Here is a 14,046-nt window from a genome sequence, read left to right as displayed (position 1 = left end):
CCTCAGACTGTGGCTTAAGTTAACTTTTATACTTGTGTGAAACGGAAACTGGGAAAAAGAAATGCAATGAAAAGTTAATTTCTGGGGTAATTGTTTTCACTTAGGGATAACCATCTGGAAGTTCTCAAGGTTGATGTTCTAAATCCTCAGTTCTTGAAGTTACGTAGTTGTTGAACTTCACTGGGCGGATTGATGATGATGTGACAATTCTTTTAAAAGATTATAGGATCAAGGGGATATATTGCAGGGTAGCAGCGTCGTAGATCGTTGAATCACCTTTGTCTCTTTTTTAATGAATGAGTAATTAGTATTGCCATTTAATATCATTGGTACTGTTTACAGTACCACTCTAGAAAGACAAGTCAAAATCTGTTTTAAAAGGGAGAAACTAGAAGTGGCACATAAAATCCAAAATTAATCACTGAACGCTTCTGGAGATACATTTCTAAAGCATTACTTAGACCCTGTTGTTACTTCACATTATTTGTGCCTGTGTTTTGAGTTAGAGGGAGACATCTCTGAGGCAGGTTAGTGCATTTTTCTTCTTTCTTAAATTTGTTTCGTCTCTGGAAAAGTCAATGCTGGAGGTACTGTTTTGCCTTTATTAGCCAGAGGACATCTTGAAGATCTCCATTGTGGATTGAGAGCTTTCTCAGCTGCTAATGAAATGGCTTGGGCTTGCTTGCAGGGTTTATCTTTTTTGTCAAGCACGAGTCTTGAGATAGTTGGAAGAAAAATGTTAAAACTTATTTGAGAAGTGCCTTACCCGCAAAGCCGGCTGGTGCTCTCTGAGCATCTGTGGTGTTATGATCTTCCTATGTCAGCCATGGGCTACTGAGTATTCTAGGCAAAGTAGGGGAGGGGGGGAGGGAATAGAAATCTGAGTATATACTTTATCGAGAATATATTTTAAAAGAAACAAGCGTTTAATGTTAGTGAACATGGGGAAACCCCAACAACCTATTTTTGCTCCTCTTTTGAATCTTTATCTGTAAGTGAAGATCAAATGATTCGTTTTGCTGCATACAACTCAGGCATGCACTAGCTTTTCGCTATTGCAACACTTTGTTATTTGGGCAGAATTAAAAAGGCACATGAAAGGAAATTATAATGATACTGGTCAACAGAACTTGTTATTCCAGTGCTGGAATTATAGACACAGGAGAAAGATACAAGATAAATTAAATTAAAAAGCGGCGGGGGGATTTCCTGAAGAAAACAATTAAATGTAGGATTCTTAAAGGATGGTGTGCTTGTTGAATGTAGGTTTTTTCTTATTAGTCCTGCATCCTCTAGGGCAGGAACAAATCTGATTTAATAAATCAGTTAAGTATTTAATAGATTATTTTGAACTCGGTGTGGAATAACTGAGTCTGGGCCTTTTTTTCAGATATTATCAGTTTTCAAGACCAGATAATTCTATCCACCATTGATTTGCAGGTGCAGACTATGTAATATGGACATTTCATTGCTAGGCCTTCCTCCATTAGCATAGTAGTTAAATATCAACATTTGATAATTTGCCATCCACTTAAGTCATATTTTTGCAACTGCAAAACTTAACAAAACTTCTTTTATTGTGAGCAGCAGATCGGAATGCGAGGGTAGTGAAACACAGTTTCTCACTGGAGACACTCTAGGCAATATAACTTATGTTATCATGTGATTTTCTGTACCTAAGATTTTCTACTATGTAAGCTCATCCTTTTGCTTATATAATGTTAGGGTGGGAAACATTATGGCTGGCTGGATGGGAAACATGTTAGTTACAGTCGCTGGTCTGATGATGATGAAGAAACAAGTGAAGAATGTGTGTTTTTGGATACTGATGGCTTCTGGAAAACTTCTGACTGTTCCTCTGAAAATCGAGGTGCTATTTGCTACGCATCAGAAAGTATGTATCCTCACATAATACTTACAAAAGCTGAATATTGTTTTATTATGAAGCATATTTGATAATTGCAGATTGTAACTTCAAAATTACAACTTTTTTTAACTCATGTTTCCTGATTTGCATGCCAGGAAAAAACTCCAAACAGGGGAGCATGTACCTGTTTTGTCTTAATCCACATGTTCCTTACAAATTAATTTGGTGTAGGTGCTTTGGGCCAGACTGTACCCTTCGTATTGTCAACTGATTCTACCTTTGTGCTGTTTCTGAATGACTGTTGCACATTAATCTCTCCCAGTTGCATGTGGAAGAGGATTCGGCTACCTCTGTAGTATTTACATCTTAGTATTGGACCTCCTGAAATCCCTTCAGACATGGAAGTCTGTACAGGGAGGAGGTACAGGACTACAGGGAGAAGAAAGATAGCAGGTAGACACTGAACTGAAAGGTGTAAATTTAAATCACCTGCAGTTCACAAAACCCTTCTAAATATATACCAATTATAGCAAGACAGGTAGGGATATAGCAAGACATCTTTTGGGGGGGGAGGATACATATGTAGCACAGCCCTTTTCTGAAAAATAAAAAAGATCTTTCTGAGAGATCATCACGGATTTCTTACCTGTGAGACCATTATAATTTGTTTTGGTTTTTTTTTTTTTTTCCCATGAGAGGATGCGATTAAGCCATTGTTGCACACACTGAGTCGCAGCAAAGTGCATACTTGGCACTACGACATCCTTAACTTTTGTGCTTGCAATCTGAGCAACTGCAGGAAGAGTCCTTCTCTCTTCCCAGGGATTAAAGTCACAGAACTGAGAACTGTGAAGTAGATAATTTGTTATGGAGGTCGTCTGCCTCCATACAAGAGGCCGTAAGACTTTTTCTTTATTGGTCCACACTTACCACTTTTATGGAGGGATTTTATTCTTAAACCTCTATCACATAACAGTTATGAAAAGTTGTAAGCACCTGTATTCTTCGGTAGTGCTTACTGCTGGTTTTGTTACTTAAAAAAAAAAAAAAAATCACCAGTATGAGGAAACTGAAAGCAACAATGTATTTCACATTTAGAGGATGACACTTAATTTGTCTCGCATGTTTTTAAATGGTACCTGAAAGAGTTCTGTGGTGTGTAAGCCTACATGTTGTTATTAAATCGTGTCCTGAATGTCGTCTTTCCCTTCTTTAGAAAAGATTGAAAAAGAACAAGTTACACAAGTTAAGTGCCCACATAAGATTAAAAATACGCCCTGGATATCATTTAGAAACAATTGTTACACTTTTATGATAACAAAAAATAGATGGAGAGAATTGAAGTCTCAAGAAGCTCATCATTTATGCAAGAAAATGAGTAAGTACTTTGTGATATTAAAGGTATTTATGGACTTACATTAGCTGGAGGGAGAAGAGTTTTAGATGTGAGTCACTGTCTTAGAATGACAGCAGAGTGAGTGCTGGGAAGGGTTGTAGCATTTGGAAATGTGCGTCAGGTGTTGTGCTGCTAATGCTGTTTGCCCTTGCACTACTCTGATAAAAACTGCCAGAACATGGGTGGGAGAAACCAGAGAGAGGTGGGTAGGAATTCTGAGATCTCTGAAAAATTGAAAGGTTGTGTTGGGTTTTTTTCTCTTTATAACATACGAATTTTAAATAGGTTGGGTAATTGCTATCCCCTTGGCAACATTCTGGCTTTACAGTCACATTTAATTTTTCCCCTCCTGCCCCTTGCTGCGTGGAAGACTTGGGTGAACAAAGTAAACAGACTGAGAATAGTCCAGTTCAGAAAAGCAGGTGGGCTTTTCCTCTCCATCCTGAACAAAGTGTAAGATTAGGAACAGCTTCCCTCTTACATTAAACCACTGCTCATGGCACTTCAGACGTGCATCTTTCCAGAAATCGTTTTTATTTTTCATGAATTGATTTCATTTTGGTATTTTTCTTAATACTCTCTCTCTATGAGGCAGTTCAAGAAAACCAGGGAAGGTTGCTGATATTTTTATGTTCTACGCAGAGGATTTTTACTACATAGAACTTGAAGTGACAGTAGAACCCACAACTATTTCTGGAGCTGGTGCCTTTCATTCATCCGCAAAACCAGGGGAAGCGCTGTAGATAATACCTTTGAAAATTGTTTTTCCATGGTTTACTTAGTTATTGTGTTATAAAGTCTAGCCTTTACACATTCTTGACCTATCTGTAATAATTATTAACAATAATAGCAAAAAAGAAATATTTAATTTATTTTGTAACTGAAAGGTGAATTTGTAAGCAAGTAATTTTAAAAAAATTTCAACAGACCCAGAAGCATTTGTTCTGAGCGTTCGAGATGAAGAAGAGAATAACTTTGTTACTGAGCAGCTTCGTTCGTTCAGCGGTCTGGCTATGTGGGTCTGGCTGGGCGTGATTTATGATGACAATGGTAAGATTTAAGGGTTTTTTTTCCTTAATAACTGAATTGGAGACTAAGTTTGCAGTATTGCAGTATCTTGCATGTTTCAGTAGACAACTGAAGCCAAACTGAATGCAACCTATAATAATGTTTATATTTATCTTTTAGCAGAAAATAACCGGACACACTTTCTGTTTGTGTGATAATTAGATCCAATGTGTTCTAGTTTAGTCTTTTGATTTCCCTGGAAAGCAGGACTTGAATGGGCCTGGATGAGTAACACTAACATTTAACACTGTGTATGGAACTGATTTACTGTAATTTAAGTATCACTGCATTTTTTTTCCCAAAGTGAATATCTGTTAATGTCATTAATATATTCAAAGTTAAATGGTATTTGTACAAATAATGCCAATGTTTTAATAAACATGCAATCTTTTCCACAGATAGAGTTCTCAAGTGGTATGATGAAACTCATCTGACTTACAATAAGTGGAGGCTGGGAAGACCTAACATAAAGAAGAACAGTTTTTTTGCTGGTGTAAATCTTGATGGCTTTTGGGATATTTATAATTATTCTCAAAGTTGGCATGCTCATCACTATAATGTGTACAGTATTCTCGCCTGCAAAATCGAAAGGGGTAAGTAGTGGAGATTTATGTGTAGTATTGGAGTGTTGGAGTAACATGAATGAAGTGCACACAACTTGCTGTCTCCTTATTCTTTGAAACAGGACCCCAGCAGCACAAGCCTCCATTGCCTGAGTCTATTCCACACGGAAACAGGACATACAGGATCCTTCAGAAAAAGTTAACATGGTATGAGGCATTGAGAGAATGCAAACACAACAGGAGTGATTTAGCAAGCATACACAGTGAATCACAACAGTTATTTCTAGAAGATATTGTCAAGCGGGATGGCTATCCTCTGTGGCTGGGGCTGTCAATTCACGATGTAAGTATATACTGTTGGTAACCTCGGCAACAGAGCTTGTAAAGAATTTTCTGCACAGAATAGGAAATATTTTCTTATGCTTTTTCCAGTTTCTTGGCATTTCTGTTCCATGTAGTAAATTACCTACTTTTTCAACCCCATGTAACGTATGTTAATGTATATTAAATTTTAGTGTATGTAGCCACACTGAGATATTTTTCCAAATCCTTGAAATTTTAAAATAATATAAAGGTCTCACACCATGCCTTGTGGCACAAAGAAGTGCAGTTTTGTAGCACTTCCTTTAGAGGCTCCAGATTTATGTCCCTTCCTAGGATCAGGTTCTGTTAGCAAATAGTCAGACAAGGCTATGTGGAGCCTGTTGAGCCCAGGTCAGGTCTGGCTCTCCAGGGCAGTTCAGGAACTGGTTCTATAGCAAGAGCAGACGCATCCCTTCTCCCAGGAGGTGTAGCAAGAGGCAGCTCCTCCTCTTCCTCCTCCTCTGTCTGCTTAATCTTGGAGCCAAAAGCTTGTGGCCCCAGCCCTGCTCCCCAGACCTGGCCATGGTAGTTTATTGGCAAGAATAACCCTCTGCAGAGAGAGATGTGTGATTTCTACGCATACCTTTGCTACCTCTGCCCATCCTTTGGTCTGAATGGGTCCCTCCGCTTCACAACTTGACCTTTCATTGTCACGGGTTGCCAGCGGTGGCTCTGAAGTAGCAGCTGTCACAGCAGACCATTCCCAAGCTGGCCCACTGTAGTCTGTGAGGCCATCTCGACAGCTTAGCAGTTTGCAGCATATCTAACACTGTTCACAGCAAGGAAGACAGACTGCTTAAATGAAACAGCAGGATGAAATTAAGAAAGATGTTCCCCATAGAATAAAACAAGGCACATGGCAGGATTATGAACATGCCGCACCACTTTCTCAGCTTCCACAAATAAGCAGTATTTCTATATTAAGCATTGATTGGAAAAGGCGAACTACGTTCTACCTTTGGTATGGATTTAGAAAACGAGGACACCTGCATTTTAATCTAAGATCTTTAATACAAGAGATAAATGTTGCTACATGACTTACTAATCTCACTACAAGATTTAAACCACACCTATATGCTGTGTTTTAAAAGTTGGGTTTTTTTTCTTTAATTAGGGAAGTAAAGCTAATTTTGAATGGTCAGATGGGAGTGACTTTGACTACTATCCCTGGGAATTGGAGAACTCAAATACCACTGAGAACTGTGTTCTGTTGGATACTAAAGGATCTTGGAACCGTACAAAATGTACAAATATTGCTGAAGGTGCAATTTGCTATAGCCCTCCAAACAGTAAGTGTTATTTTTAATATTTTGTGTATTTTGTCTTTACACATTGTATTCAGAACTGGAAATGAAGGCTGAAATGCTACATGTGATTCCCTCTTTAAGAAGAGTTGTCTATGAGGAACGATAAAACACTTTTTAATACTTAAGGGAGATTAAATCTCTCCATTCTAGTGATGAAAATCTAAACCAGTCCTGGTCACTTTTTGATCACCTGTGATATGAATATCAAACTGTAGATATATTTTCTGAATAGAAGTCTTTATCAAACATACACACCAAACTTCAAAACCCCCCAAGAGGCAAGAAAAAATGGTTCCCAAGCCTTTGGGACTTGTCTTATGCTCATTTTCAAATAAATTCATCTATGACACATGAAGAAGGAATGTAAGCTAATTGAATCATGGTTGTTGGGAGGAGAAGTCGGCCTTGTTAATACTTACTGTCCTGTTACTACAAAGAGACTATGCACAAACTCCTGCAGCAGAAATAACGTCAATTTGTTTTTTTCTTTGCAGAGAGACAATTACAACCGAAGCAAGCGAGCAGAGCTGCAGGGTGCCCGCAAATCAGTGGTACCCTACAGTGGATACAGTATAAGGATCACTGTTACGCATTTGACATGGCGTTCTACAATTTTTCAGTGTATAATGTGGAAGATGCTAAGAAAGTCTGCCAGAAACTGAGTAAGTTTAGACTCTTTATCACATTACAGCTTGTTATTAGTCCATTATTTGAAAAGAAGGGAAAAAAACCTCAACAGCCAAAAAAACTACACTGGTTATACTTCAGCTTTTCAGCTTTTATGTTTCTTTAGTTTAGGAAAAGTGATAGCAAGCTTTATCTTTGAACACCCAATTAAGGTTCTTGATAAAACTTGCAATGTGATGACTGTTTGGCATGTGGATATCTGGAAGTGAAATTCAGAAATGTAAGGCTTAACATTTTGAAGGAAACCATTTTATTTGCATACAATTAACTTCATAATAAATAAAGTTAGTGCTATTAGCAGTGCTTTCTTATTGTATCCTTGCATTAGCTGCTTGCTAATGGGGTGCTTGCTAACCTATCAAACGATTCAAAGCATGCACTTTGTACATATCATTAAGGCACACAATATCACTAAAAACTTGGTTTTTTTGTCAAATTAAAGGTTTTTCTCTCTTCTTTAATAAGCTATCTGGGGAATTGTATTGCGGAAGGTGATGTTAAGCAGTCTTGCTTACCGAATTTTTAATCACCTTCTTAGCTGAGGAGTTAGTGACTGACATAACTTTATTTTATTGAATTATTTTATGAAGTGAAGTTGAACTCGCTATGTAGGATGAAAAGAAAAGGTGCAAGTAGTCCCAGTGGTGTCTGCAGTTTTCTATTGAGTCCTACTGGCCTGGTAGTTGAAAGAGAAAGTGATCTTCTCTAAATTAAGCTTCTGACTTACATTTGCATATACTTGTAAAGAATGGGTACACTCTGAGCCTGTCTCCAGTACACCCTTTCCTCCCTCTTATTCCTTACTGGCTATAATACTGTATATAAAAACCTGAGGCACAATGAGGGATTGATTTAGAAATTAACTTTACTCAGCAAAATACTGAGCTTTTGTGCAACTATATTTTTGAAAGGGGCTTATTACTTGGACAGGACTAGTGATCCTGAATGTGGCATATCTTTTGACATCTTCCGTGTGTGTAGTGCACAGCTGCAGTTAATTTTACTCCCATTTTATTTTGTATGACCTGCTTGAATAACCAGTCATCTGAAGCAGTCTTGTATAACATGCTGTATTTCAGGAAATGGGGGGGAGGGGTGTTATGTCTTTATTCTGCAGGTTACTTCAAGCTAATTTCACAAGCCCAGATCAGCAAATCTTTTCCCTTCATGGTCCCCACAGAAAACTCAATGTGCAAGCACAACAAAAAATCTCTGAAGTTGCAATTCTGACCAGTTTCCTCTTGCCCTTAGGTCCCTCAGCGACCCTGCTGACTATAGGGGATGCAGAAGAAAATGCATTTGTGAGCACACACATAAAGGAAAATGATCTCATCACCAAGAACGTGTGGCTTGGCCTAGCTCAGAGCTCCAAGGGTAAGAAGTAGCAACCATGTATGAGCATGAGTGTTCCATGTGGTAGATAAAAATGTATAAATCCTCAAATAAGAAAACAGTTTTATAGTGTTGATAACCTACAGTCGCTCCTGCCTGAGGCTGGAATCCCTCATTTAGCATTATAAATCCTTTTGGACTTCATTGTCTCTTCCTGTTGCAAACTTAAGATAATCAGGAGGTGCTAAAGTTTGTTTTCCCTGACACTGGTGCCTAATGGTTAAGCTGCACCCGTCATTGGTGCCTAATGGTTAAGCTGCAAATGCATCAAACACCAAAGATCTGGAAAAGAAGTGGGGCTGAAAGCGATGTGTTCATATTTGTTGCTTTTAATGTATCCAATAGCTCTGTTTCCTTTAGCAATGTAAAGAAATTAGTCAATTGTGAATGACATTGTGTAGCATTACAGCATGTTCTGATGGTCTAAACTAAGCACGTTTTTTTCCCCAACAGATCAGTCCCTGAATTGGGTTGATGGCTCATCAGTTAATTATGCCAACTGGGAAAACAGAACTGCAGAAGTCAATGAAAAATGCAGTGTTATCCTGTCCACAACTGGCGCGTGGTCCAAAGTCGACTGCAGTCGTAGTCAAAGCAGAGTGGTTTGTAAAGCTCCTTTAGGTATGGAAGCATTCATTTTTAGCAGAAACTTAACTTTGCAGTGACTATATTCAGGATTTTCTTTTTTTTTTGGTGGGGAAAGTCTGTGTTGAAATAGAGAAAGTGCAATTCATGAATTGCACTGAGTACCTCTCCCCAAGCACGAGCCTTCTGTTGCTGTTTTGCCATGAAAATTGCATTCAGGGACAAATTGTCTAGCAATATACTCCTCCTGGTTCTCACTATCCACTTAAAAGAGTAAGGGAGAGAACTGAAATTTCCCCTTAAAAGAGAGCATAGAGTAGTTGCTATTACTTCTTAGCAGAGGGTATCTCTTATGGATGAGTCCGAGTCGGTGGGAGCAGAAAGACTTCTGAAAATGGCTCCCCGCAGCTCCGGAAAAACTCGGGCCTCGTGTTACTTCCTCGCGCTCTGCTGGGTCCGGGAGAGAAAGCAGGTACCTGAGCACTGAGCAAACAAGTTCCCCAGCAGCAGCGGAATCTTTCTGACTTTGTGTACCTCTTCACTGAAGTGGAAATGCAGGGATAGATTTAAGGTCATGCTGCTAAGGAAGATCTCAACAAGATCTTTTCAGTCTAAGGTGAGCATAATTCCCTTCCACTCCAAGAGAGTCCAGGAACTCATTACATTTCTGAAGTATGCAAACCTTGAAATAAGGGCAGCATTTACTAGTAGGTTTTTTTGACTTCCAGAGGTCCCTTCCAACCTAAATATGTTTAGGAAGTTAACAGAATGATCAAAATAAGCTGGTAGATGCTGACTCATACGGGAACCCAACTTCCCACTTGGAGACCGTTACTATGATGAAGCAGTTTGCCTTAATTTCAACTAAGTGTGTGCACTATTTGTGCGTAGCTACCTAAGCATCAGCCCCATGAGAAAATATTCTTACCAAAACTCTGAAAGAATAACTACTTGTGTTTGTTCTGTTACAGGTTCCAATCATACTGGGGTGGCTGTAGCATTTGCCCTACTAATTATCTTAGTCTTTATCATCGGATTAGTGTGGTATCTCTATAAAAAGAAGCGCCTTCACTGGAGTGCCTTCTCTTCAGTACGCTATCAAAGAGGGATGAACGATGATGAGACTGATGATGTGTTCACAAAAGATAGCTATTGAGAAACTGTTCCTTCTCGGCAATTTAGCATGAACTTCACTGTGTGAAGCCATAAGGAATGAACTACTTGATGGTTTATTACTTCTTCTTGGAAAAGTAATAAGAAGGTTATTAATGTGGCCTAAATCTTGTTCTTTTACACAAGTGCAATTTTTATTCAAGTCCATGGTAATTATTTACATTTGGCCTCAGCCATTTATGGTGCGAGGTTTCTCGACTTCTGTGATACTTTTCAATTTACAGTATTTTCTCTTTTTACTGGAAAGAGTTTTTAATGGAGTAATTGATGCCAACAGTGTACTTCATGGAACATCACCTTAGCAAATGCACTTAAAATTGCTGCACGAATTCTGTAACTTTGTACAAGTATCCATCAATAACTTCATGCCAAATGATGTACCATTTTGATACGCTATAAGGGTCTTGCTGCTGGCATTGGGCTACCCTGTGGAAGCTGCCAACACAAAGATGATAAAAAGGAGACAAACTCTTTATGTAACAACTTTTGTTTATTATAAAAGTTATAAATTTTGACATAGCAGGGGGAGAAGGGAGTTATCGGACAACTAAGTTTTCGTTCCCATCTAACTAGAATTTAAATTGTCTTCTTATAGTGGAGGAGATCATATTGAGATTCCCCCTGCCCCACAAGGACACGCCAAAAAATCATGTTATAGTGGTGAGACAAGAATCTTCCTTAGAAAATACATTTTGAATAGAGAGTTATGGGGAATACCATGAACTAAACCCATGCCATCTAGGAGTAAATTTAATAAATATAGAATATTTGAAGCCTGAGACTGTGGCAAGCTGTAGATCGCTACTCTTACCCCCTGGTGTTGGTAGTGGGGCTAACAAAAATACCCATTAAGGGCTAACTACAAACACAACCAGAACTCAAGATACAGTAAAAGCCTCAGCCCTATAAAAGCAAAGGCAGGAATGTTACCTTTTATCCCGTGAGGTGACTCCTCTTTGAGTAAATGGTTCATTTTCTTTTCACAGCTCCTTTCACAAAGTTTTGAAAGCACAAATAGGAATGTTTACAGTGAAAGTCAGTATCTAGACTTAAGCTTTAATTAAATGAGATTTAAAAACCTGCACTTAGAGTAATATTTAGGAAAAGACATATGGCGTTCTATCTTACGTCTTTAAACTACTCTGAAATTAGACCAGAGTGATTTTCTTGCAGATAAAACACAGAAAAGTCTTTGTTTTGTGATGTGTTACACTGTGACACCCAAGGACGGGAGTGTTGCAGTGACAGTGTTCCTTGTTCTGTAACAAGGTCCTCCTGACTCTTACTTCCCCTAATACTCGTATTTATACTGGCGTTAAGTGCCTAACTCTATAGGTGAAATGCATCATCTGTCCAAGAAACAAGGTAAAGATAAATCTAAGGAAAGAGTGAGAAAGAATGTATGTTAAATAAACTTGTGTACATAAATGCTAAAAAATACTTGAGTGTTTTACATAAAACTCAAACTTGATTTTTGTATGTTATGTGTCACTGTGGCCTTTTCTATGCACTCCAGAGAAAGCTATACAGGGAAAAAGGGAAGACAGAATTGTATCTATTAATTACTCTAATGATTTGGTCAACTAATGTTTTGAAAAAGTCTTTAGACTTTTTTTTAATGCACGATTCAAGGAACAGGCACGTTCACTTTTATGAAGGAGGATCTGTGAAAGACCAGCTCCGTTCCCGGTGGCGCGATGATGTGAGCAATAGGAATGCGCTTGGTCTGACCCGCGGAGGAAAGTACTACTGATCTCCCTGAGGCAGCCCTGCGGGGTCACCACGCTCGACCGCCTTTTTCCCCCTGCAGTTTACTTAACGTTGACGGCACTTTTCTTCGTTCCTGTTTGCACTATTTTGATAAGCAAGTGTTTATCGTTTGTATTGAGAAATAGAGAACTTCTTGTAGAGACCGCTTTAGAGCCTGTTAAAGCAGCAGCCTGAAGGGGCACCGCAGAGGAACCGTCCTGTTAGTTTGCTGATCAAAGAAGTAAGCACTTTTGTTGTTTATTTGGTACTTTGGGCACAATTGTGGACACTTTCTTTCTTCTTTCTTGAGGTAACTTGTAGAAAAAGTAGTTATGATGCTAGTTACTACGTAATGAAAATCACCCTCGCCCACCTTAAGCTTCCTTCCCCTGGTGTGAGAAGTGTTGGAAACGTACCAAAGCCTGGTTCCTCTCCTCTTCTGGGTGAGCTCAGACACCCGAGTGCTTCGCCAAATGGCTCCTATTGTAATGGACTAAAAAAAAAAAAAAAGTGTTGTTTATTGTCCTTTTCTAACAGCAGTAGTAAGTGGGGAAAATTATTTACAAATTCTCATGTTTTAAGATTTACTGGGTTTGTAGATGTTTATACTTAGAGAATTTTTAGGTGTGAATCTGAAATGGAAAAAGGAAATTAATAGTAAAATCCTAATTCTCCAACGCACATGAGTATATACTTTTTATAAAAAAAAAAATCATATATTTTAATCTTATGAATGATGTAAATAACTTTTAAGGCCCCATTTCACATGTTTGTTTCATCATACCTGAGTTGTCTGATCACTGGTAATTCTTATTTGAGTAAGCACAACTGCCTGGGTGCAGGTGAGTAACCCACTTTATTTGAAATACATAGGAAGATTATTTAGCAGTATTGTTACTGAAAGAATAAAGTTAAATAAAACACTAAACTGCTTACACTGGTTTTATTTCGGTGGGAGCAGTTATCGCAGCGAGGGTACAGCTCATTAATCACTGAGTGAAAAGAGCACACAGCACAGGGGCTGTGATCACAATTAGAGCAGGTAAGTAAGCGTTACCACGATAAGGAAACTAAATGGTAATACAAGTCTTTGATGTATTTAAAAAGAATGCCAGTAACTTTCTTTTTGCAGTTAAAAATATACTTTATACTGGCACGTGGTTGTAGCTGGCTCTTACCAAGCTCCTTCTGGGTTTGCACACAAAGGGGACATTACTCTCTGCCTTTTTTTTCCCCCTCCCCGTTCAAGGTGTATTTCGTTAGCACCTTGTGGCCCATCATAGCTCCAAAGCAATTTATAAGGGCTCCCAGCATAACTCCTCATAGAATATGGGCTAAGTTAAATTTCTTTCAGCCATGTAACATTTGCAATTAAAGCATGAGATGTATTCTTCTTCAGTATCATCTGAATTCCAGACCTCGGAAATCTGCGGCTGCTGGTCAAAGGGCAGTGTTATTTTTATCTGCAGTAATGGCTGCTGGGAGAAACATCCTATCGTGCAAGACCATGAATGAGGTCATCTCTTTCAAAAACCTTAATTAAAAACTGAAGATGATGGGCAGGGAAAGAGCAGCACAGAAATGAAGTGCCTTTCCCCGGTCCCAGAGCAATGGAGTTGGGAAGGCATCCTAACGCTCCTTCACCTGGGAGTGCAGACTGGCTGCTGGACTGCGGTAGCTCTGGGCAGAAGGTAAATGGGCAAAGATTTTTTGCATTCTCACAACTTGGTGTGTGACCGTCTCATTGGCCTCCCTTGCGGGGAAGGAGCTCCTCCCGTGGCGAGCAGAGCAGCCTGGCCTTCGGTTCCCCTTCCGGAATTGTGCCCAGCCTCTGAAGACTGTGTTATGGAAAGGTTTTTCCACATCTGCCATGAGACCGTTTTTCTCTTAACCACC

General features: G+C 39.0%; 1 protein-coding gene across 1 annotated transcript in view; it reads left to right on the top strand.

Moving 5' to 3' along the window:
- Positions 1 to 13,063, top strand: part of LY75 (lymphocyte antigen 75) — a 47,413-nt gene extending 34,350 nt beyond the window's left edge. Inside the window, exons 25-34 of the mRNA XM_074145718.1 lie at positions 1,726 to 1,894; positions 3,084 to 3,245; positions 4,191 to 4,313; positions 4,730 to 4,924; positions 5,017 to 5,237; positions 6,372 to 6,546; positions 7,059 to 7,226; positions 8,503 to 8,625; positions 9,097 to 9,264; positions 10,200 to 13,063. Coding sequence (XP_074001819.1) covers positions 1,726 to 1,894; positions 3,084 to 3,245; positions 4,191 to 4,313; positions 4,730 to 4,924; positions 5,017 to 5,237; positions 6,372 to 6,546; positions 7,059 to 7,226; positions 8,503 to 8,625; positions 9,097 to 9,264; positions 10,200 to 10,384 — 1,689 coding nt within the window. The 3' untranslated portion in view covers positions 10,385 to 13,063. The remainder of the gene's footprint in view (positions 1 to 1,725; positions 1,895 to 3,083; positions 3,246 to 4,190; positions 4,314 to 4,729; positions 4,925 to 5,016; positions 5,238 to 6,371; positions 6,547 to 7,058; positions 7,227 to 8,502; positions 8,626 to 9,096; positions 9,265 to 10,199) is intronic.
- Positions 13,064 to 14,046: the final 983 nt, after the last annotated feature.

This window comes from Numenius arquata, chromosome 3, assembly GCF_964106895.1.
Source record: "Numenius arquata chromosome 3, bNumArq3.hap1.1, whole genome shotgun sequence".
In the NCBI taxonomy this organism is placed as follows: domain Eukaryota; kingdom Metazoa; phylum Chordata; class Aves; order Charadriiformes; family Scolopacidae; genus Numenius; species Numenius arquata.
The sequence above is the reverse complement of the archived record's forward strand: the minus strand, read 5'-3'. Positions and strand labels throughout refer to the sequence as shown.